The 25,573-nt window shown below is 42.7% G+C and overlaps 1 protein-coding gene across 2 annotated transcripts in view; it reads left to right on the forward strand.

The window, feature by feature from the left end:
• The first annotated feature begins 8,372 nt into the window (after window positions 1-8,372).
• Window positions 8,373-25,573, forward strand: part of Ndf (Nucleosome-destabilizing factor) — a 361,893-nt gene continuing 344,692 nt past the window's right edge. The window contains exons 1-2 of one of the 2 annotated variants that reach the window (XM_068348298.1): window positions 8,373-8,467; window positions 8,574-8,610. In XM_068348298.1, the coding sequence (XP_068204399.1) occupies window positions 8,433-8,467; window positions 8,574-8,610 (72 nt within the window). In that variant the 5' untranslated portion in view covers window positions 8,373-8,432. The remainder of the gene's footprint in view (window positions 8,468-8,573; window positions 8,611-25,573) is intronic. The other variant, XM_068348299.1, reaches the window with a different exon arrangement.

Genomic DNA, 25,573 nt, shown 5'->3' on the forward strand with positions numbered 1-25,573 from the left:
GAGACAGATTTGCACCGACTTGCAGGGGTGCCCTTTTAGTTCGGAAAAGTTTCCGGATCACTGATTGGTTGGACAAGATAATTCTAATCAATAAGATAGCAGGAAACTTTTCCGAGCTAAAATGGAACCTCTGCGAGTCAGTACAAATGTGCCTCATTAAAAAAAAAATGAGTATAGTTCATGAGCTTTTTTCTCTCTGTGTTTAGGTTATCTCTTCTAATTGCTAGTTCATGAACATTTTTCCTTGTGTATGAGGGGATTAATACTGCCATTTTATCAACATTTTCGTTCTGTTTTTGAGGTGATAATTACTACTAGATTATGCATCTTTACTTTCTGCTTTGATGTGATTGTTACTGCTTCTTAGTACACGATAATTTACTTTTTGTGTTGAGGCGATCATTATTGCTTGCTAGTTCACAAACTTTTTCTTTGTGTTGAGTTGGCCATTACTGCTAGATGATAAATATGTTCTTTCTAAGTTCTGAGTAAGGGTGATAATCACTACTGATTAATTGAAATTTTTTTTTCTTTGCTGAGGCGATCATATGATTACCTTTAGTTCATGAACCTTTTTTTCCGAGTTGTTTTGGTCATCGCTTCTAGTTCATGAACCTTTTCTTTTTGAGTTGAGGTGATCATGGCAGATACTTTACGAACTTTTTATTTCTGAGTTCAGGTGATCATTGCGGCTGGTTCATGGTCCTTTTCTTTTGATTTGAGGTGATTATTATTTCTAGTTTCTAATGTTTATTTTTTCGATTCATTATGGCTGGGTCATGATTCGTTTCTTTCTGAGTTGAGGTAATCAGTACTGGCATTTCAGAGTGTTCTACATTACTATAAGTCCTTGAACTTTTTCTTTCTAAGTTGACTTGATCATTATTTCTGGTTCTCTATCTTTTTCTGTCTGGGTAGAGGTGATCATTAAAGCTATTTAATTATGCCTTTCTCTTTGAGTTGATGTGAAACATTAATGCTAGTTTGAGGTCCTCTTCTATCTAGTTCAAGTATACACCACTGCCAGTTCATGATCGTCTTCTTTCTGAGTTGAGCTGATCTTTACTGTCAGTTCTAATACCATATAACCTGATTTGAGGTAATCATTACTGCTAGTTTATACTTTCTTCTTGAGCTGTTGTGATTTTTACAGTTAGTTTTTGAGCACTTTCCTTTTAATTATTTGAAGTGCTCATAACAATTAGTTCAGGGTTATTATCTCTGAGTCAAGATAATCATTGCTGGTAATTTCTGATCCTCTTTTCTGAGTGATCGCAACTGCTACTTCATGAACCTTTTCATTCTGAGTTGAGGGGATCTTTACGGCCCATTTATGACCCCTTTCTTCTTTATGAGTTGAAGTTATCATTACATTTAGTTCATGGCCCTTTATTTCTTAGTTGAAAAGATGATTATTGCTAGTTTTTACTTATCTGAGTTGAGGTGATCATTAATATACTGCAGGTTCTTGATCCTTTCGTATCTGGGTAAAGGTGGTCATGACTCCTAGTTCATGATCTTTTTCTTTCAGAGTTGAGGTGATTATTACTGCAAGGTCATGATCCTTTTCTTTCTGACTACAAGGAGATCATTATTGCTAGTTCAAGATTTTTTTACATGTGGGTTGAGGGGATGATTAATGCTAGTTCGTGGTCCTCTCCTTTATGACCGAAGATAATAGTTTGTTATCATTATTTTCTGAGTGAAAGTAGTCCTTACTGTGTGTACTTGATCATTTTTCTTTCTAATCTCAGATGATCATTACTGCTTCGTGATGCTATTCCTTCTGATTTGAATTTATTATTTCTTATTCGTGATCCCTTTCTTTACTATTTGAGTTGATCGTTGCTGTTAGTTCATGGTCCTTTTCTTGCTGAATTTGGGTTATCATTATTACTTTATGGTACTTTTTTCATTTAAGGTGAATTTGACAGTTAGTTCATAATCCTTTTCTTTCTAGTTGACTTGATCAGCACAGATATTTCATGGTCCCTTTCTTTCAGAGTTGAGGGGATTATAACTGCTAGTTTATTATCCTTTTCTTTCTGAGTTGAGTTGATCTTTACTGTAACTGACCTTTTTTTCTGAATTGATGTGCCCAATACAGCCAATTTGTGATACATTTCTTCTTTCTAAGCTGTGTTGATTTTTATAATTATTTCCTGATGCTTTTCGTGGAGCTTATAACAAAAAAAAAAAAAAAAAGTTCCATCAGTCCCTTTTGAATCGTAGGGATCCCAGTTTTCCTTCAGTGGAAGAATATTGGCTCCTTGGCTAAATGAGACCACTCTTCATCAAAAGCTTGTATATACAAATTTTGCTCTTCCGTGGCTCACTTCATTTGCCGTAAAATATTCTTGGCAAGTTTGTAAGTATTTGGCAACTGGTACGTGATTTGGTATTATTTCATTGGTATTTTTTATACTTTCAGATGAGCAACAATAGCTATGTAGTGAGCAGATAATGTCCCGAAACAGATAAGATTACAGTTGGTCGTGTCAATACCTGAACAAAAACGTCAGGTAAAGTCAAACAACCACCACCATGAACAGCATTAATGAATGTTCCAATTCAAAATATAACCTTTTGAACAATAGGAGTCCCACTTTCCCCATTGGAAGATTAAAAGTCCCTCCACCAAATGGGACAGCTCCCTTTCAGAAAATCCTTCTTCTTTCTGAGTTGAGGTGATCATTTTTTTTTTTTTTTTTAGTTTATGGTTCTTTTCTCTCTGAGTTTAGTTAGGCAGTATGATTAGCTCATGGTCCTTTGCTATCAGAGTTTAGCTAATAATAATGTTTAGCTCATGGTGCTTTTCTTTCCGAGTTTAGGTAATTATTGTGATTAGTTCTTACCACTGATCATTATTTGTGGGTTACGGTCTTTTTTCTATCCGAGTTGAGGTGATTATTCCTTCTAGTTAGTAATACTTTTCTTTCTGAACTGATGGTAGCATTACTGATAGTTCGTGGTCCTTTACGATCTAGTTGAAGTGACCAACACTCCTAGTTCGTTAACCCTTTCTTTCAGAGTTGAAGTGATTGTTACTGCTAATTAATTATTTTTTTTCCTTCTGAGGCTGAAGCTATCTTTATTGTTAGTTCTTCATACCCTTTTTCTGAGTTGAATTGATCATTATTAATAGTTCAGATACTTCTCTTCTTTCTGATTTGCGGTGATTTTTACAATTAATTCTTAAGGCTTTTCTTTCTGAGTAGAATTGATCATTGCTACCAATTCTTTATCTTATTTTCTGAGTGGTCATAACTGCTAGCTCATTATCCTTTGCTTTGAGAGATGGAGTGTTTTCTACTGCTAGTTTATTATCCTTTTTTTTCTTTCTGAGTTGAAATTATTATTACTTGATTATGATTCCCACCTTTCCGAGTTTAAATGATCATCACAGTTAGTTCACGATCCTTTTCCTTTTGAGTTGAGGTGATTGTTATTGCTAGTTTTTACTTTTTTCCTTTGTTGGGGAGATGATTAGTGCTGGTTCTTTATACTTTCCTTTTCGATCTAAGTTGAGGTGATCATTACTCCTAGTTTATGATCCTTTTTCATTTAGAGTTAAGGTGATCATAGCTATTAGTTCTACATATCTTTTTTCTGAGTTAATGTGATCCTTACTATTTGTCCATTATTATTATTACTAGCTAAGCTACAACACGAAATGGGAAAGCAGGATGTTACAGAATAAGCCCAAGGGCTCCAACAGGAAAATAGTCCAGCGAGGAAAGGAAATAAGGAACCAGATTGAATATTGTACCTGAGTGTACCCTCAAGCAAGAAAAATCTAACCCAATGCAGTGGAAGACCATGGTACAGAGGCTATAGCATTACTCTATGCTAGAGAGTAATGGTTTTATTTTGGAGTACCCTTCTAGAAGATTCATAGAAAGGAATCCATGCAGCCCCATATTTAAAAAGATGGGTACTGACAAAGCCAAACAATGAAAATTAAGTTGAATATGCATGATATATAAGTGAATTCAAGGGGGAAATTCACAGATGTATGTGACCTTTTTAAAGAAGATAACATGGAACCCTTATTTGCATGCTTGAAATAAGAGAGAATGAGTATGCCGAAAATCTGAGTCAAGAGCTGGGTGAATACATGACTAGCCATGGTATTGGAAAGACAGTTTATAACTATGTAACCGGTTGTCAAAACTAGGAACAAGGTAATATGTTTGCTCAAGTAGTGTAGTAAAAATTTTTAAAGTGAATCAAAATTTATTAGTATGTCATTTACAGGTTAAAAGGTCCAAATGTCATAAACAGAAAAAAACTTTGCACCCATCTGCAAAGTGACTTTGCTGTGGTATGACCTTAAATTAAAGTCTGATTATGAAATCTCAAAGTTTTAGGAATGTGGAGTTACACATTCGTCTATCACCAGCCACTGGCCTGCTCTGCCCTAGAGTGGTAGCATTTACAAGGGATCTTAATCCAGTCACAAGTAAAAAGGCAGGAAGGGCAATATGGGAGTTATTGCCAGTGAAGGCAGAAAAGTTACATTGGATGGATTGCATATGGCAGCCCTTAATCATGGGTAAAATTTTAGCCACTAACATCAAAACCCTTCTGATGACTATTAGATTCCCAGCTGTTGCAAAAAAAATCTATCATGACCTCTGGTCAGTTGCTGCGCTCGAGCGCATCTACATGAAGAGGTATTCGTGCCTGCAGTTCTGATGCTCTCAGGAAGAGAAAGTAATATTGGCCTTCACCTCTCCTGTGTTCTTATACACCTGTGCAGATATTTTCCCATTGTTCTTAAATCATAATTTTTATCCTCTATTGTCTTTATTATTCCATAATCTACGGCAAGAAATAACTAGCTCCAGGGACAGACAAAGGATGTTAGAAGGAACCTTTAGCCACAAATCTCCACATTGGTAAATCTGTTCTGAGGGTCACCCTGCTGTTGATTTAAAACAATGACACAGTCTGTATTCTACTTCAGTAATAAATCAGCTCTGTATAGAGCTAACATTACCTTTCATGGAAGGGAGGGGAGAGAAAAGGGATTTTTCAACTCTACTTATTCCTCACCAAACTGCTTTCTAACCTTGGAGAGCTGATCGTCCAAACAGTGTGCTCAAACAAATGCAGTAAAGCTCATATGAACAGGTAAAAAGAAATATGCATAAACCTGAATGAGTTGAAGTATCATAGAGTAATAGTGGACAGGTTGCTTGCATAATACAGTATTAACATTATGCCACTGAGGGAGCCTCAACTCCTAGTCTCATCTCAGCTGGAGGAAAGTGGCTCCGACTATATATTCTTTTGTAGTGGCTGCATGGAGAATAAGCATAAACAAAATGAGTTTGGTTTTGCCATCAGAACTGGGCACAGCAAGCATTTGAATAAGCTGTCTGTAGGAGTTGGTAAACAACTCAAGACCATGAGCTTGAACAGGATGTACAGCCACTTAACTATTCCCAACAATGTTTAACTGATGAGGTTAAGGAGAAATTCTTTGTGGAACTATGCTGAATCATTGATGCCTCACCACATCCAGAAATTTGGTGCCCATGGGTAATTTCCATGTCCACGGGGATACCATGTGCCTTTGGACAGGAAGAATTCAAATGTCCATTTCCTGCTGATGTAGTCTACTGTGCTGCCTGTTACTTGTATCATATTGATTTTATCATGCTTCAATAGGATTGCCACATTATCAAGCTAACACGGACTGCTAAGGGTACAACAATTGAGGAAGGTTAGCATTTCCCAGCTTTCTTCCACTGCAATGTAAACCCAGTTGGAGGCCTAATAACTTCTCTTTTTGACTTGGCAATATAAACATGGATTACTTGACGGACACTGGTAATATTTTGTTATGCGAGTTTTCAAGTCTGTTGTAGGTGAGATTGACTTTGAAGAATGTAAGAACTAGGAACTGGTTTGGTGAGTGTGAAGCAGTAGTTGGTCCATTGCTTGACCATCTCTATGCAGCATACATTGACTATACAAACAACAAAATCTTTCAGTCTAAGAAATGTCATTTCAACCATCTTTAGCAACAATCATAGACCAGTAGTGGCTGGACAGGACGGAGGTATTTATAGCTTCTGCTGGTTCCAGGAACATGGAAGTTTTTCATGACAAACTTGAGGGAGTGTACAGACCTCAGTCTGTTGAAATCATTTCCACCAGCCCTTAAATTGTTGGTCAACAATTCATGAAGAGACCCTTGCAGAAATCACCCAGAAACTTGTTATTGAAGTCCTCAATGCTGTTCCCACCATCTTGGAAACAAAAATGGTGATCAAATAGATCGCAAGGGGTAAAGCAGCAGAGGCTAACACCATCCTGGCAGAGATATACAAGAAAGGAGGCAACACACTGGCAGCAGTCCTGAATAGGCTGTACAGAGTTACTTGAAGTGTAGAACAAGTTCCCCAGTAACACACAAATGACTAGGGCTTTCACTTTTACAAGTGTAAAGGAAGCATGCATTAAAGTGACAGATATCAAGTCATCATCCTGTTAAGTATCACAGGAAATATCATTGTAGGGATTATAACAGAAAGTCATTGAGACCTAACATAGGAATCACTTATATGATGTTCTTGTCCAGGCTGATCCAAGAAAAGTCCAAGGAATGCTTAAACCTGTTAATTGAACTGTTGGGAAGGTTAGTTGAAGATACTATTAAAGATTGGCTTCCCTGACAAGATGGTGAATACTGTATCTTTCAACTGTTCCAGAGTGGTATGACTTTGTAATGTAGTTATCAGGCAACATTTATTCAGACATACAGAATAACATTAACAGATTTTAAGTGAAACCACATGAATATGAATGAAAGGAATTACTAAAAGGTCTAAACAACAAGTAATTAGATAAACTGATAAAAGAAAATTATGAGATTTCAGTGTAGTTTCCAATGGTTAGTTTCCAATTTGACTGTTAATGGTCAAGAATTATTTTGGGTGCAATGGTGACTGCTCTACTGTATATATAAGTATAAAGGAGCAAAAAATGCAGCAGAAGAGTTAAAATCATCAATGGCATGTGTTATTAAAGCTATATTGAAATATGTGGGTAGTCCTACTCACACTTCTACAATTTTTCATGACTCCTTTCAGTAAGGAATTCTTGTGCACAGAGCTAACTTATGAAAAAATATTTTTGTAGAAAAAATATTTTGTCAATGTTTTCTTTGAAATATCAGAATAGGTACAAGGCATTATAAGACAGTATTGCAGTATTTCTATTTTTATTTTGCCTCTGTAGCCTTCTTCCAATGATTCTTTTGCAGCCGATGAAATAATTGTGTAATCCAGAGTGACAGTTATGCCCGCAACGCTTAAGGAGGAGTAGAGTAGATTGTCTGGAGTTGTGTGTGAGATATTTAGCCTAACAGGGAAGAGTTTCTGCCTTGCGGTGAATGGTTTTAGTGTTTTGGGTTTGTTTGGATTTGTGAAACCAAATTTATGAGGAAGTTTGTGTTTACTAAAACACTTTTCTCATTTGGTTTGTGAAAAGTGTTGGCCTTTTGTTGGATGAGTGTAATGCTGATTTTGAGTTTTTCATGCTAAAGAATATAGTGTAGTGAACCTGTTGATATATTTCTAAAGGGAAGGAATACAGTATATAATGTTAGATAGACTACTGTATGGATTTACTTAAAAGTGAATGGAAGTGTGTGTATTGTACGTAAAACTATTCTATAGTTATGAAATTGGGTGATTTGATGACTTCTGGTAAAGTGGTCTATTTTTATTTGTTTTTATATCATGTTTCACTATGCACTATACTGTACTTTGACTGTTATTTATACATTGTAACTATATAAATGTGCATGTGTGCTAATAAAGAAACTATTGCAAAGAGTAAATTATTCCTTTAGTCCAGAGAAATCATGTTCACGGTATGTAAAAGAAAATATTTATTTTGTAAAAGAAAATAATACCTGAATTTGGATTATGATTATCCATGAATAATTTTGCTAACTAAAATATGTATGTGCAAGGAAATATAGATTCTAAAATATGATATTTTATGAAGATACTCATAGCCGTGATTAATTTTATTTTGTAAATCATATTTTTTTCGCATATAATGGCACATGAAAGATGTAATAACTAATAATCAAAATGCAAGTCTCATTGTTGCCCATGTAAACAACTTTTTAATTTCGCGCTGAAAAAGTTTGTGTACTGTAAGGTGCTGTCCTCTCACGGTGATATTTTGTAGTTAATTACCTAAACATTGCGTTTTCTCAAAATATTCTCTTGATTAAGAAATATAATTAAGGGTAATACATCAAAATATTTCATAATCTATATGCGCAATTTTTTATACCAAGTATTTCAATGATTAAAGCTTATTTAGGGAGAAAACACATTATATTTGTTTGCTTGTATGGGTTGCGGCGAACACTCCCATGATGCTTTGCGACAGATAGTTTTAACATGGCGGACCCCTACAAAATCGGAGACCTGGTTTGGTGAGAATTTTTCTTAATTAAAACATGCCATAGGAAGTACATTGACTTTAAATTAAACTTACAAGCATTTAAACTTCCCATAATCATTTTTGTTTTTGTTTTACAGGGCTAAGATGAAGGGTTACTCGCCCTGGCCTGGTGTGGTAAGTGTCCTCTCATGTTTGTTGATAACCTTACGAAGTATTCGCACGCCGGCAGTCGCTGAAAATGAATTAAATGTCATATTTTTACCTCGGTTTTCAAAGGGTTAGCAGTTGTAGTATTAAAGAAGCATATATACTAAGGGTTCAGAGGTGTCTAGGCGTTTGGAATTTAATTAAACATCAAAACTTAGGCAGTAGTGATACCTTCTTTTAAGCAGTCCTGTACCCTCGTTAATAATTTGAAACAAATGAACAGGAATTGAGGTTTCAATTGACGCAAGGTAATATAGGCAATTACTTAATTGCCTAGCCTGGGAACAATTGGGGATTTTTCAGTGGAGTATCTGATGGTGTTTCAGCTATACGGTTGGCTACCTATAGGAAGTTTATCCTAAGTGGTTATAAGGGTATGATAATGTGCTGACAATTAGAACTTCACACTGACCGTTGCTCTATTAATAAGGCTAGCACATTTGTACTCTTGTCATGCTTCAAACTCAAGTAACACTCCCTTCTCTTGTATCTATGAAATAAGGTGTTTATTTTGGAACTTAGTGTCGTTCAGATATATAGAAACGGGTGTGTTGGTAAATTCCGTATCATAAGTAAGGACGTGATGGGTATATTTATGTATACAATACAGTATTCACACACTCACCCTACCATCACCTTCATGTTCAAAGTAATATGTATGCCTATCCTGTGATGCTGTTCTTGCTGAATCACTTTCTTAAATGGGGGCCTTTCTATTATGGTGGCCTAGTCCTAAAGAAAAAGTAGTTTTTTCCTAGGTTGCATTGCCCTGTAATACAGTAAAATAATACCAGTAAAAGTTGTATAGGCGAGTTTGATAGCCCTCAAACACCCAACTAATGACAAACACACACTCACCATACAAATTATAAACTTACATTTATCATTCATATGTAATAAATGAATTAATTTCTAAATTGCACTTTGTTCAAAGAAGTGCAGTAGCAAGTTATTTGTTTGTTTTGGTAATCAGCTGATGACTCGCCAACCCCCTTCTACAAGCAAACATGCTAACTTGTGGTATCCTAGCAGAATGACTCGATTATGACTTATTAGTTATTTATGCTGTATTTATTATTTTCTCAATTTTTTTTATATCTTGTAATAAAGCAATATTATGATAATGAATTTGTTGCCTGAGTTCAGAAATAATACAAACATACTGTTGCTGAAAACGACCTTAGAAAAAAAAAACATCTTGCTGTTAGTTGAGTGCAGTGGTACTAAAGCAGAAAAGTAATTAGACTTGGAGTCAAAATATTTCACATTTGAGAATTTCTAGAGAGTTCTTTGGTCAATAATTAAGTTTTGTGTGAAAATGTAGGCTATATGAGAAATTTGGAATATATCACTGGAGTTTTATTTCCTAACCAAAGTTCGATTAGGAACATTTGGCAACACTGCTTTCATGTAAATAACACGTGAAACACCAAACACTAAACGTGTAGTGGTGGCAACTACGACTGGTTTAGTTGGTTCTTATATGAATATGTTATAAAATTGGAATAACCACCATGCAGCTAATTAATATTAACTTGAACATTTCTTGATACGCTCAAAAAATCTCTACAGTCGCTGACTAGGAATTGCTGTTGAGATAATTTGTAAAATCCTCAATTTCTCTCTTTTCTTAAAAACAGCTTGTAGCGTCTTATGACACAGGAAGTATGGTTATTAACACTATTTAACACTCAGTGATTTTTGCTCGGTGAGGCTCGCTTCGCCCGCAATTTATCTTTATTTCACTGCTTTTTGTTCTGGTCTGCCCTCCAAGAATAACCTGCTATAGCTCTTGGGGGGGGGGGGGGGGGTGCAGCCCTCGTTGATGTCAGAGGTGGAACCTCTTGCCTGTGTAAATGTTGTTGTGTCAGAGGCTTCTTTTGCTGCCTATCCTGCCGTTGCTGAAGACTGCGCTTCCCCCCTGCGGAACATCCTTCGAGGGGGAAGCAAAGTCCTGCGTCAGTCTCTCTGGGGAGGAAATTATTCTAGAGGGATTAGCCGGGAACCCTAGGATAGGCACTCTCCCCGTTTGTCCAGCAGTGGGGCTATGCCTGCAAAGTTGCTGGGACAGATGGAAGCAACTTGGGGCTGTACCCTGGACAGTCTCCATGATTTGTCCAGGGTATCACGTCCCATTCACGTCATCTATCCCTCCCTTGATCAAGAATCCAGTGTCAATAGACTCCTTTGTGATGGGATCAACAAAAGGGCTAGCTCTCTGGCAAGAAGTCCAGACCATGTTGAAGAGGGACGCTCTCCAGGAGGTCCTTGACGAGTCCCCAATCTTCTTCAGTCGACTCTTTCTTGTGAAAAAATGCGTCTAGAGGCTGGAGACCAGTGATCGACCTCTCAGCTCTGAACAAGTTTGTCAAACAAATTCCGTTCAGCATGGAGACAGCGGACATGGTCAGACAAGCGGTAAGATCACCGGACTTCTTATGCACACTAGACTTGAAGGAAAATGTATTTCCAGATCCCAATCCATCCGTCTTTAAGGAAGTACTTAAGATTCAGCCTGGATAACAGGAAATGCCAGTTCAGGGTGCTTTGCTTCGGTTTTTCCACAGCACCCCAAGTGTCATCTTGGGCATCCGTCTCCTCTATTATCTGGACGACTGGCTAATCCTAGCAGACTGTGGCAACCCTTCTTCAACATTGAGACAAACTTCTGAGGCCTTACCAAGGTCTGGGAATCATGATACAGTGAATTTTCGCGAATAGGTACTACACTAGGGTGGGCTAACTCCTAACCTAAAAAGTCACTGCCCCTTGCCACGAGCGGGTGCCCAAGATGATGAATAACAGTAAATACTGTCTAATAGTGTTTGTTCCGTAACCGAAATACAAACTAGCTATTTACATAGGGTTTACATTCAGCGTAGCTGAAATTGACGAGCCATTAGATTTTAACGTGGGTTTACTACCCCCTCGCTAGTTAGCAGGGGGAGGTAGCTTGCTACCCCTCCCCCCTCACACACCGGTGAAATGTCTCACTTCACTTTTGGCTCGGACGATGTACAGATGTTCTGTCTTCGTCCTCGCTTGGCAGCCATTTTATGTTTTGTCTTTACTTAATCACTTACTTTTCTTATACTCTATATATAGGTAAACATATTTTAAATATAAAACTTACCCACTGGTTATATAATGGCTAAAGTCCCCGACGCCCACGGCAGAAATTCAAAATCTCTTGCGCAGCTTAGCGCATATAAGCCAGGTGTACCCCAGCGCCCTCGTGGTACCACAGGTAGAACTATACCCAACCAATTCAGATTTTCTCAGTTGCCATAGCTGGCTGAATTATTGGTAATTCTCTCTGTTTTCTTACTCTGTTTGGACGTTATTTGGTGATGTATTACCGTTTTTGAGTTTTGGCTTTTGCATATTTGTTTTATTTGATCTGTGATCACGTATTTATAACTTAACCCTTTTACCCCCAGGCTATTTGGAAATTTCCAACCCTTCACCCCTAGGGGGTTATTTGTTTCCCAGCACATTTTGGTGTATATTTTTTTTAATTTGCTCTAACAGCCTTAATTTTTGTCATAGAGAGGTCAGGTTGGTCTCATTCTCTTGGAAAATGCCTGAATTTTCTCAAAAAATATCAAAAATATGAAAAAAATATTTTTTATAGCATTTTTTTGCAAGGACGTACCGGTACGTCCATGGGGGTAAAAGGATGGCTTTTGTGAAACGTACCAGTACGTCCTTTGGGGGTAAAAGGGTTAAAAGGTAGGGTTGGAAGGTTTTTCAACCTATTTTAAACCTCACGAAAGCATAGGGGCAAAATGTAAACATTTCGACCATTGATGACGTCACAGCCTCTTCCGTAGGCTAAAAGTCTGTCTTGCCTTTTACAAAGAATATAAGTGTTTATGCTCTTAGAGTTTTAAGTTATAAATTAAATTAAAGGAATTATTTTGAGAAAATTTTATCCTTTTAATATTTTTCTTTAGATAATCTTCGATCTGTTTGCAAAGATTAACTACCGTTCAGTTTATTTTTGTTACGCAGTAATCAGTATCTTTACGATGTTACATATATTGTAGCGATTTCATGAATAGTACTTTCTTCTTACTTCCCAAGTCTTTAATTGTACTTTATAAAAGGAACATTTTATTTTGCTATTAATTGATCCTTTCAGTATTTTTCCTTAGAGATTAAAGGAAGTTACAGTTCAGTTTATTTTATACAATGCAGTATTCTTTACATTCGTCGTAGCGCACGATTCTATGTATCGTTGTTGCTTTGGTGGTTTTCGGAATACTAAATTGTTCGTATATTATTTGTTGATGTTCCAATGATGCGAGTGATGATTCATCTTTTATTGGAACCCCTTAATTTAAGGGTTTATTTTAATTTATAATTATTATATCTATTAAGGTAATATTTGATATTTAATATTTTGTTACATTTATATGGGATTCGGTACTTTTGCTTTCCCATTCAAACAATTGTCCAGTGACAGAATGATAAGTCTCTCCCTACGGAGTTCATTTCCTTTGAGAGAGTGTTTACTTTGGCTTTCAGGTAATTATGAAACTATCTTTGTGCCAAAGAGTAAAGTGCAAATTTTTTTTTTTTAGTGATAAATTGTGCAGTGAATTTTATTCAGTGGAGAGTGCTTCTATTCGGACCTGTCGTTATCCTAGCCTTAGACCTCTGTCGAGCTCCCGGACCCAGGGGAGAAGTTAAGTCAAACGGCGAAAGGAATCGAGAGGGTAACCAGGCGTTACAGTCTTTTAGACCCGAACTGAAGTCCTCTCGAGCGTTTTCTGTCGATCACCAGAACGCTCACCCTCGCTTTAGATAAAGCGAGGTATTAGTGTTTTCAAAGGCGCTAAGCTGAAAACAAAATTAGATTCGTTCTGCGTGTGTTACGTTTCATGCGGCGCAGACGCAGTGCCGCCACCCCACCTGATGGGTGTCTTCTCTCGACAGTGGCTAGTGCTATGGTTCGACGAAGATAATGCTGAATACGTTTCGCCTAAGGTTGATCCTTTATCTTTGTAGTTAGGCATGAAACAGCATCTATCTTCGTTTATGCAGTCTTTTCAGCCTGCCGTTAACAGTGCGGTTGAGTGTCTTGATTCCGGTCTTTGACATGGACGCACAGGCGTCGTTTCTTTAACGGTGAGGACTCGTTGTCGCACAGGCGGCCTACCAACCGCAATGTTCAATGGTGGGGGAAACTGGATGCTTTACTTCGACTCCTCGACGCAAACCGACGGCTCATAGCACCTAGTATCAGTCTATACAGACGCGCCGTCGTTCGCCAGGTAGCAGAGCCGGCGAAGCGTCATCGGAACGGTGCAGCAACGGAAACGGAACATCGATGGAATGGAGCGAAGCGCCACGTCAGTGTAGACGCTTTCAGTGTCAGTATGGACACTTCAGCACCAGTGTGAACGCTTCAGCACCAGTGTGGACGCTTCAGCACCAGTGTGGACGCTTCAGCATCAGTGTGGACGCTTCAGCATCAGTGTGGACGCTTCAGCGTCGGGGTGGACGCTTCGCTATCTATGACTATAGACTTAGATGTCTACCTGACCATGAACGTCTTAGTGTTAAGTTATTGTTGCTCAGGCGCTATATTAAGAAATAAATCTTAACTAGAAAGATATTATATTCTCGGACCAAGGCCGGCTGGGCTAACTCTTGGTTGGGAGAACTAGAATTAAAACCCCTAAGTATTGAGGTCTGAATTCAGAATCATAAGGAGTGGATTCCTAAGAATCAAGACTTCTCTTCCTAGGATAGAGATTGTTAAAGGAAGGGAATAACTTTCAGAAACTCATGAGAATTTTTCTAGAGTTTCCCTCATATTTTTTACCTGCTGCTCCTCGTTTCGACTTCAGAGTTTTCGCTAGTTGAGTTGATGGTGTCGCTATTTATTTTATTTTATTTGTATCACAAGCCAGCTACAACCCTAGTTGGGAAAGCAAGATTCTTTAACCCGAAGGGCTCCTTTAAGGAACGATGGCCTAGTAAAATAATGGTAAAATAAAGTAATGAATTAACATTAAATCATTCTCAGGAAAATAACGACCCATACTGTAGAGATTGATACAGCGCTTGCAGCTGCTACAACAGAAAGGGCATTAAGGCCTTTATGAGAATAGAACGTGAAAGTATATCTCCCTCCACGGGGTCAATGACCTTAGATGTCAGGATGCCTGAAAACTATCAATCAGTCAATCCACGGGCAGATCTTTTATTATTTAATGTATTATGTTTTTAAACCGCTCTTGTTAGTGACTTGTAAACATAGCGCAGTGCTCTGGAGGAGATGTTTGTTCGTTTTCACCTTGCCCCTAGTCCTATATCTAACTTACGTTCCAACCCTTGGGAGAAGGAAGGTCGGTAGGCTGAGATTCTTCGCGGACCTTGTGCATTAAACGTCTGTTCCGCCGAGCGATGTTGTTGATGCAGTCCAAGACGGTCTCTCTCCACTTTGGAATGATGAAGTAATGCTCTTTTCTTCGCCTATGATTGGCGGGCTATGACATCACAACCATGTGACATAGTATCTTGAAAAGAATGGAGTTGGAATGTCATGAAGCGATCAGTTCGTCATCGCTATGGTATCAGGGACCTTGTAGCTATTTTCTGCATATTAGAATGCAGTTCCCTGACGAGAATAACATTCTACGTTTTCCCTGTCTTCCAGACTAGGTAGTTACTCGTCATGTATGCACGCGAACAGAACTTATCTTCGCAGCAGTCATGTTTTGATGCTTGAACAGGAAGCAATCGAGTGTGTTTTTTCTTCCGCGAGAGAAGCAGAAGTCAGACAAGTCACATACAATCCTAGCTCTTCCTCTGGATTCTGACTCACTTTCAGGGAGGAAGGACTTTGTCCTCATCGAAGGACGCATAACCTATAATTGGTAGTCACCAATCAATTTGTCCAAGACCTATCAGGAGTCGTATGTTTTCTATTTACTTATCCTGCAGTATCTAACGTTCGCCGGAAGTTTTTTCTTTTCGGAAGAAGGCGACGTGTCAGCACCAGAATCGTGTAAGACACATAGTTCTTCGGGGGGAAAAGGTGCTCAGTTTGCTTCTGTTCACACTTTTTTTCCTTCCCCAGTTTGGAGAAAGGTCATTACTTTCTTCTGAGGTCTAGTACGTTCGGTTCGCGCACAGGGCGCGTTTGAAATGTCATAGGGACTCTCCGAGGTCGCTCACAGAACTGCGGTTGATTTTTTCTCCCGGCCTTCGCCCATGCTTGAGTTGGCGCGCACACTACCCCGTGAGTGTAGATTTGGTGTGAGCTAAAAGAGGTCTATTTCATCTGTGTTTAGCGTTTACGATTCTCGGGGGGGAGAAAATTTTCTCCTAAAGAGTCTAAGGACTACTGTACCATAGATCAAAGAAATGGTATTCCGATTTGTGTCAGAAGGCATAGTTCGCCTATGCTTAGTAACGCTTCCTCGCAGGGATATGCTCGTGTTATGAGAAGCATTAGAGCGGGTGCTTGTAGCAGTCTGGTCTCTCTCTTACGGCAGACGTCATGCAGACACAGACGCAAGTTCTGGTCTCTCCCTCACGCAGTCCCAGACGCAGACGCCAGTCTGGTCGTATGTTGGACGCTAACCGTTCAAAGTTGATCCTTTCAACAAATTGTCCCATTTGCGCGTTATGCGGGACGCGTGACTATCACTCATGCGGACGCATCCTACACGTGGACAACTCTCGGCAATCAGTTCCGTCAATGACCGGACGCGATGCTGTCGCCTCCGCGCAGCACGCTGTAGATTTACAACAAGCGGGCCACACACACAGCGCTGTACCCACACGACAAGGTGAACGCATACAGCATGCTGACACCTTACGGAAATGCAACCACATGCGACGTTATGGTCGCATGCTAGACGCATACAGTCAAGTCTTTTTTCACAGCAGTTTAACCAGACTATTGTCTCTCCTTCGCGTCTCTCTGGCCTCGCAGCTAACGCTCCCTCTTGTCAAGCTTTGGCTTTAAGATTGTTGAACACTCGCTGATTGCACACGAATCAGGTCTTAACCTCACAGCATGAGGTTCACGTGGTTGACGCTTCTTTTCAACAAGCCTAGCTTTAATATCGGTTTCTTGCGACCGATATGGGCGAGTTTTGGGAGGCAGTTCTAGATCCCGATTCTCTCTCACGACATGTTGAGTGTAGGCAACATGCTGGAACTGTTCTGGACTCATGCTGGGACCATACTGGGTGCATGCTGGAAGCATGTCTTTAGTCCTTTTCCCTGTGTCAGGTTCACGAACGTTTTATGTTAAACCATCAAGCTTTAGGTCTAGCTGCCTCCAGTATTTTGGAAAACCCCTAAGATCTAGAGGGTTGTTCGAAGGAGACAGCTGAGGCTTTCGCTTGTGCAAAAGACATTAGCCTCAAGGTTTTCCAACCCAATTAGAGTGCTTTATGGAGTGGTGTAGAGCTAGAGCCGGCTCTTTATTAGGTAACTCTTAGACCTTAGAAGAAATCACATTTTCTTCCCTCCTCGACCATCAAAGGGTACAGGAATATGCGGGCATCTGTCTTCAGACGCAGAAGATTGGTTCTATCAAATAGAGACTTTATAGATCATCTCAGATCATTTGAGAGGACTTGGAGGCATCAGCAAGATGCTCCAGCCTGAAATTTAGGGTTCGTTTCTGGAGCTTCGCGGTAGTGACAGATCCGACTCTTTACAGTTGGTTTCTTTTTAAGGCCTAACTTTGGAGACTTTCTGAGTAAGTCTACCATAGTCGAGAGTCAGTGAAGTTCACTCTTTTAATAAGAACACGGACTTCACATTGGTTAAGCCATAGGTACCTTGCAACCTGGATTCTTGGTCATTAATAAACATCTTTCTCGTCCATAGCCTCAATCTTTCGGGATCACTTTTCTCTCAAATTTGGTTTGTGATGGGCTGAGAAGAGTTTTTTGCCCGATTAAAATGATGAAGTTTTATTGGGACAAGAACAGAGAAGTTAAGAGTCTATTCATAACTCTTAGGTGCATGGTCAAGAAGCCTGCGCTATCCATGTCTAAACATTCTGTCATCTCGTATAGACTTTGATTACAAAGGTTCTTCCACACAGTTGGGTGACAGATCATAAGATGTTGAAAGAGTAAAGACTCACGAAGTTAGAGCTGTAGAAACTTCTGTAATTTTTAAACTAAACTGTTCTCTGCAAAGCATCGCGTATACAGTCTTGTGAAGGGGTAATCCTGTATTCGCCTTGCATTACTTTTACCGTGTTCTGTCTCTATGAAGACGTCTACGTTTTGGGATCACTTGCAGCAACGAGTGCAGTAGTAGGTGAAACATTCTCCACTATATTTCCCTAAATTCCTAGTACCCCTCTTCTTCTCTTGGAACTGTTATATATTTTTATGATTGTACGTGAAGATTGCTCAGCAATCTTCCGCAATCTTTGACCTAGTCGGGTGGTCATTTTGTTCCTAGAGAGCGCCCGGAACAAGGGTATTAGTTGAGGTCCTGTCATGTCATAGGTGGTTGTACCGTTTGACATCTCCTAGAGATCATCAGCCCCGAGTGGATCACTGGATCTCCTAAGGATAGCAGACAAAATGAGGCAGAGCATTGCTGTCAGCTTCCTTATCAGGTTAGAACCACTTAAGTTGTTTATGTAACTCTTAAGTGAATTTCCAATTATGCAGCTGTCTCTGACCCGCCACCAATGGGTGTCAATCAGCCATTATATAACCAGCGGGTAAGTTTTATATTTAAAAATGATATTTTCATAATAGAATAAATTTTTTAATATACTTACCCGCTGGTTATATAAGTTTTAGACCCACCCTCCTCCCCTCTAGAGACAATGGGCCATGGAAAATCTGAATTGGTTGGGTATAGTTCTACCTGAGGTACTGCGAGGGCGCTGGGGTACACCTGGCTTCTATGCGCTAAGCTGTGCAAGAGATTTTGAATTTCTGCCGTGGGCGTCGGGGACTTTAGCCCTTATATAACCAGCGGGTAAGTATATTCAAAAATTTATTTTATTATGAAAATATCATTGTTCCGTAACCGAAATACAAACCACGCTATTTACAGAGGGGGGGTTACCTTTTAGCGCAGCTGAAATGGCGAGCCATTAGAATTTAACGAGGGTGTATTACCCCCGCGCTAGTTAGCGGGGGGTAGGGGAGTGGTAGCTAGCTACCCCTCCCCCCCCCTCTCACACAGATGAATGCTCACTTTCACTTTTGGCTCGGACTGTGACAGACGTCTCTGTCTTGGTCCTCTCTTGGCAGCCATTGTTTGTTTTGTCTTTACTTAATCGCTTACTTTTCTTTTACTCAATATATATGTAAACATGTTTTCATGTTTGTATATATATTTGAGTATAGAAATAAGTAAGTTTCCTTTTCAGATTTGTGTGTGTAGTGTACGATATCTACGTGGAGTCCTCGGCAGTTAGGCCACCACGGCGTAATTTTATGGGTGGCGATCGAGTTTGACTTATGTCTTTCTCTCTCTCTCTCTTGAGGTCGTTCACCCTTTTACTACGTGTTACTATGCCCTTGTAGCTTCCTTTCCGTGTGGGGGGGTTGCTACGCCGTACGTTTGTCTCAATTAGTTATGAATCTAATTGTAGTTGTTTTTTGTTTTTCAGCTTGTAGAACGATTCTTTCGGGGTTTTCGTTCTTTCTTTAGTGTTCATTCATTTTTAAATTACATAATTACATAGTTACCATTCTGTATCTGATGTCCCAAGACCTTCTCTTTCTTGCCAGTAAAGGAATTGAGAGGTTAGCGCTGGGAACAGCTGCAGTTTGTCCTCAGTTGCAGCCGATTTGGGAGCACAAGGAGGACATGGGGGAGAGTCACCAGTATACCTCTTCAGCCCGGACTCAAGGACATTCATCTCGACCTGTCTCCAGACCCTCCCCCGTCACGTCGCCCTACAGCACGATGTTGGATACATCGCAACGTCCCTCGCCTTCGAGTAATACTACTCTGTAACGCAGGTGCTACAAGCTGGAGTCTGGAAGCGTCTAATGACCTTCGCAGCCCGCTTCCTGCAGGGCGTGACCCACAGGAGTCTCGATACGTTTTCTATCGCTCTGTGGTGGCTACACAACAGCTGGTCTAACCTCAGGCTCCTTTTTGGACAGGTAGCAGAAGGTTGAGGGCATTGTTATCAGGTTTTAGTCTGCATGAACGAAAGAAGTATGTCTGGCCCTTACTTCTTTCTTCATCATCCCCTCTACGGGAAAGCAGCATCCTGGTCTCTGCATAGCTGACCTCGAACCTCTGCAGGTAAACCATGCTTCCTTGTGTTCCGAGTATTGAGTCAATACTGTCGCGTCCCCCATACCCTGACGAGGTGGTATTGGGAACGTCCTAACCCAGAGTTCCTTCTGGAACTCCAGGTCAACTGCCTAGGACGGGTCACACTTCTTCCTTCACACACAAGCTTACGTAGGCCACATGGTTCCTTGCGGAGCATGGAACTTGGGAGGTGCAGGGACTCCTTTTCTCGAGTGCGACTCACTCGGATTCTGAGTCCCCGGGTAAAGCCAAAGCCAGTATGGCTGGGGACTTTCCACCCTTCCTAAGGGGTAAGTCACCCTCTGTAAATAGCGTGGTTTGTATTTCGGTTACGGAACAAATGACAAATTCGAAGATAATTTGTATTTTTCCTAACCATACAAACCTTAGCTATTTACACATATTTGCCCGCCAGCCCTGTCCCCCAAGACAAGTCCTACCTCTAAGTGAAAGTGAGCATTCATCTGTGTGTGAGGGGGGGAGGGGTAGCTAGCTACCACTCCCCTACCTCCTGCTAACTAGCGCGGGGGTAATACACCCTCGTTAAATTCTAATGGCTCGCCATTTCAGCTGCGCTAAAAGGTAACCCCCCTCTGTAAATAGCTAAGGTTTGTATGGTTAGGAAAAATACAAATTATCTTCGAATTTGTCATTTTTTCATGTTTGTGTATATATTTGAGTATAGAAATCAGTAAGTTTCCTTTTCAGGGTTCGTACTTGCGTGTGTAGTGTACGATATCTCCGTGGAGCCCGCGTCAGTTAGGCCACCACGGTGTAATTTCATGGGTCGCGATCGAGTTTGACTACGGATCCTCTCTCTCTCTTGAGGTCGTTCACCCTTTACTACGTCCTGGGTAGCTTCCTTCCCATTTCGGGTGGGGTTGCTACGCCGTACATTTCATCTCAATTAGTTTTATGTATCTAATTGTATTTGTTAACTTTTCAGCTTTTTGTAGAACGCTTCCTTTCGGGGTTTTTTGTTCTTTCTTTAGTGAATATTCATATTTGAATTACATAATTATAATTGTTATAATACTGTGTTGTTACAGCTCTCCTTCCTTAAGTGTAAGTGGAGTTGAGGGCACGTGCCTGTTGTGTAATTCTTGGGTTCTTTTCCCTCGGGATTCCTCTTCGGAGTCTTCCCGGGGGAATGAATGTTAACTAATTACTTTTTATTTTTTTTTCACAGTTAATGATCTAGTTTTCGTTTGTATAATGTGACAACGTAGCGAGCTGTCTTGTTGGGGCCTGGGGAGTCTGCTGTTGCTGCCTCCCCTATAGATCTTCGTCAGAGGCATGTCTCCTTCTCCTGGAAGTGCTCCCGTGACGACTGACAGCTCTTCGGTTCATCTTAGAACTCTCAGGAGGCTCGCCTCCTTGGGTGGGTAACCCCTTCTGAGGGAAGGTCCCTGTCCAGGCTTGAGTTTTTCCCTTCGGGGGGAACTCCTCTTACCTTAATTTTGTTCCTGGTCCTTTGGCAATTATGCTCTTGGTGCTGAGTGGTTGCAAGCTCAGACCATGGAATTTGTGCGACTATGCTCTTGGTGCTGAGCGGTCGCACCTGCACCTACGCTCAAGGGGATGAGCAACTGCAGGAGCCTCTCTTCGGAGGATTGCTCTTTTTAGGTCACTTGCTGACCCGTCTCTTCTACGAAGTGTTCCTCTCTCGTTCGCGAGGGAGGACACTCATAGAGACTCCTCTTCGGAGGACTCTTCTGCTGTTGTTGCTGAAGGCTCAGTCCCCTTCTGGGAGCATCTGAGCCCTACGGTCTCTCCTGCGAGTGCTTCTCCCCCGGGGGGGAGTTCACCACAGAGACTCCTCTTCGGAGGACTCCGTCTGCTGTTGTTGCTGAAGGCTCAGTCACCTTTGGGGGGGGCAGCTGAGCCCTACGGTCTCTCCTGCGAGTGCTTCTCCCCCGGGGGGGTGTTTACCACAGAGACTCCTCTTCGGAGGACTCCGTCTGCTGTTGTTGCTGAAGGCTCGGTCTACTTCGGGGGCCAGTTGAGGCCTACGGTCTCTCCTACGAGTGCTTCTTCCCCGGGGGGGAGTTCACCACAGAGACTCCTCTTCGGAGGACTCCTGCTGTTGTTGCTGAGGGCTCAGTTCCCTTCGGGGACAGCTGATGCCAATGGTCTCTCCTGCCAGTGACTCTTCCCCTCGGGGGAGTTCACGATCAGAGACTCCTCTTCGGAGGTTGGAGGGTGTTGCGCATTTCCAAGGTCGTCTTCATCTTCATTCGACGTTCTACGCAGAGGACCCTCCTCGACGAGTACCGACCGTTGCAGCTGCTCTACTCCTGCCAGACCTTCTAGTCTTCATCATCGTTCCTGGACGCAGATGCGCAGTAGGCGCCAACACACCCCGTTTACAACGGGTACCGGTCCCTTCGGGGCTAAGGGGCTTATTCCACAGTGTGGGTAAGTCCCTTAAGTGCCTGGTTTTTCCTGCGCGCAGTAGCGCTTTAGCGCTCGCCTGCTGTGGACCACGATCTCCGGTAGTTGAGTCTCGCCGTAGATCTTCTCCCTGCGCGCCAGCGCTCACCTGTGCTTCTGACCTGTGCGCCAGCTCTCTTCAGCTCGCCAGCGCACATCTGCGCGCCCTTTTCTGTTACGCGGCATGGGCGCCAACGGTTTCCTGAGCGCCCACGATCGCCTGCTTGCCAGCACGCATCGGCGCTCCCCTTCCTGATGCACCTGCGTGCCTCTTGATTAGCGCGATGCGCGCCAACGTTCACCCTCTCACCCACGATCTACCAGATCTGGGCGGAGGCAAGAAGATTTCCTTCGGCTACTCGCCGACAATCTTCTCTAGTCTCGTATGCGCCCGCGCGATTCTTCGCCTGCGCGCAAGCGTTTTTAACTCGCCAACGCGCCTTCACTCGCCTACGGGCCATCGCTCACCAACGCGCCATTGCTCGCCAACGCGCCTTCACTCGCCTACGGGCCATCGCTCACCAACGCGCCATTGCTCGCCAACGCGCCTTCACTCGCCTACGGGCCATCGCTCGCCAAGAAGCGCCGTGTGCCCGCGCACATGCGCACCCATGTTTGCCCGCGTGCGAACCAACGGTTTTCCATCGCGCAAGCGCCAGCGCGGTTCCCGCCAGTGAGCCATCGCTCGCCAACGCACCTTCGCACCATCGGATTCCGACTGCTAGTGCTTGCCCCCACCTGCGCTCCCTCGCGCACTTTCGACTGCGTGCACGGACGCGCCCACGCGCGAACCATCGATTTATCATTGTGCGAGCGCCAGGGCGATTTTGACCGCGATTCCCGTTGGGTTTTCGCAACACGGGCAACTTGGCGAGTCATCTGGAGCGCGTACTTCCAGAGCACAATCTTCACCCTGTAAACGCAGAGCATGGCACGTGCAAGAGCAGGAAGAATCTTCAGGGAAGTCTGAGCAACATTCTTCTCCTTCTTTTCAGAACCTGGTTTAGCCCTTCCTCCCCACCATTCCGTGGAAGGGGCCTGCCAGGGAGTTTTCTTTCGAGAAAGTCTCCACCCGGCAGGGGGTGACTGGTCTAGCCCTTCCTCTTCACCATTTCGTGGAAGGTGCTTACCAGGCCTTTCCCTCTCTGATTGCGAGCCGAGGATTTGTATAAGGAAGTTCCAGGAAGATCATGGGAGCTTTCCTTCTCTCTGGCTCAAGCACCTTTGCGTTCCGTCGCCAAGTTTCGAACTTGCGGACAAACTCGATGTTGAAGCATCTAGACGCAGTGACCTAGGGCTTCCTCTCGGAAATCCCATCCGTGGATGTCGGCAAACTCAGACACACTTCCATCTTTGGGAAGAGCTTGTTTGAGCCCAAGGACGGAGAAATGGACAGCTGGTGTGTGGAGGAAGTCTAATCTCGATTCACTCCTCCAAAAGGCACTTACTTCCAGACCCTGCAAGCCTCCGACACCTCATCATACAGCCTCGTCAGCCTAGGTTATCGGAACCGGCTCCGGCAGCTAAGACAAGGTGTACAATAGCAGTCCCCTTCTGTCAGGGACAGGTAGGACGGGAAGTCCTCCCGGGGAGGCAATAATCCTAGAGGGAACGGCCGAGTTCGCAAACTCTAGGATTGGCACCCCCCTGCAGGTCTCCCGCTGGGGGGCATGCCTAAAGGTTACTATTTCAGATAACAACATCTCGGTGCCGATTCCTGCACGATCTCCGTGATCAGCCAAGGATATCGCGCCTCACTTTTATCATCTCTCCTCCACTGACAGTGAATCCAGTGTCGCTGAGCTTCTATGCCATGGGATCGGCAAGGGGTTTGCCCTTCGGGCAGAAGGAGCCATGCTCTAGTAGAATGCCCTCCATAGGGTCGTCGCCGGCTTCCCCCCTGGCTTCTTCAGTCGATCCTTTCTTGTAAGGAAAGCATCTGAGACGGGAGTCCCGTCATCGACCACTCAGCTCTGATCAAGTTTGTTGAACAAACTTTGTTCAGCGTGGAACAGCAGAATCGATCAGACTGGTAGCGAGACCACAAGACTCCATATGCCCTGGATCAGAAGGACGGGTACTTCCAGGTCCCATTCCATCTGTCTTCCAGGAAGCACTTGGAATTCAGCCTAGACTACAGATGTTCCAGTTCAAGATGCTGTGTTGCGATCCCGCCGCAGCATCGCAGGTTTCACCAGAGAACTCTCTCTGCTATCCTCATGGCCACTCAGGAGCAGGCTTCCGCCTCCTTCGCTTTCTGGAGGTCTGGCTAACTCCGGTAGTCTCGGAATCGACCTTCTTCGACACCGAGACAAGCTTCGGGACTTTACCTAGATCTAGGGATCATGGTAATTCGCAGGAGCCTTCTCTGCTTCTACCTCAACATCTGGGATATCTAGCCATGATATTGACTCCTTCTCCAAGCCTTCCCATCAGTTGACTGTGGCAAGGCTGAGGAGAGTCGCAGAACCTTTCCTCAGACAAGGAGAGCTTTCAGCCCTATCTTGGTACGGTTCCTAGGTCTCCTTTCCCCCTTGACCCATCTAAGTCCCTAACGGTCGCCTCAGGATAAGTTCCCTGTTAGGCGGTCCAAGTTCCGGTGGAATCAAAGCAACGATTAACCGGACTTTCTGGTCCCTATGGGACCAGCGGAACGATTAGACCTGCAGTGGGTGTTGACCTACGGAACCTCTTGCATGGGAGTGGGTCTTCTCGTCCTTCCCCCGCATTTGATGCTGTTCTCGGACTCGTCAAAGAAAAGGGGGGGTGAGGGGCATGTTCTGGTTCAGGCCTATGGTCAGGACCTGAAGGGTACCTCCACATCATTCAGCTAGGCTTAAACGCCGTAGTCTGGCCCTTCAACAGATCCAACAGATCCTGCCGAGTCGCTCCGTGCGCGACAACTAGCAGGGAGGTACATTTTCATACTTTCGCATCTTGCAGTAGAGATACTGAGATGAACCGAAGTCCACTCAATACCACTATCGGCTCGCTCATTCCGGGCAGAGGAATGTTCTCTCCGACAATCTGAGCAGAGACTCACAGATAGGGAGTACCTGGGGGTCTTTGGCCTCTAGTAACCAGCAAAGTCCTGGCCTGGGGGACCTGATCACGACAGCCTGGAACTTTGAGCTGCCGCTGTACTACCCCCCATTCTCAGACCCCGAGACTCTTTGGCAAGATGCCTTCCTGTAACGGTGGGACAGCATCGACGCCT

Source organism: Palaemon carinicauda, chromosome 24, assembly GCF_036898095.1.
Source record: "Palaemon carinicauda isolate YSFRI2023 chromosome 24, ASM3689809v2, whole genome shotgun sequence".
Classification (NCBI taxonomy): Eukaryota; Metazoa; Arthropoda; class Malacostraca; order Decapoda; family Palaemonidae; genus Palaemon; species Palaemon carinicauda.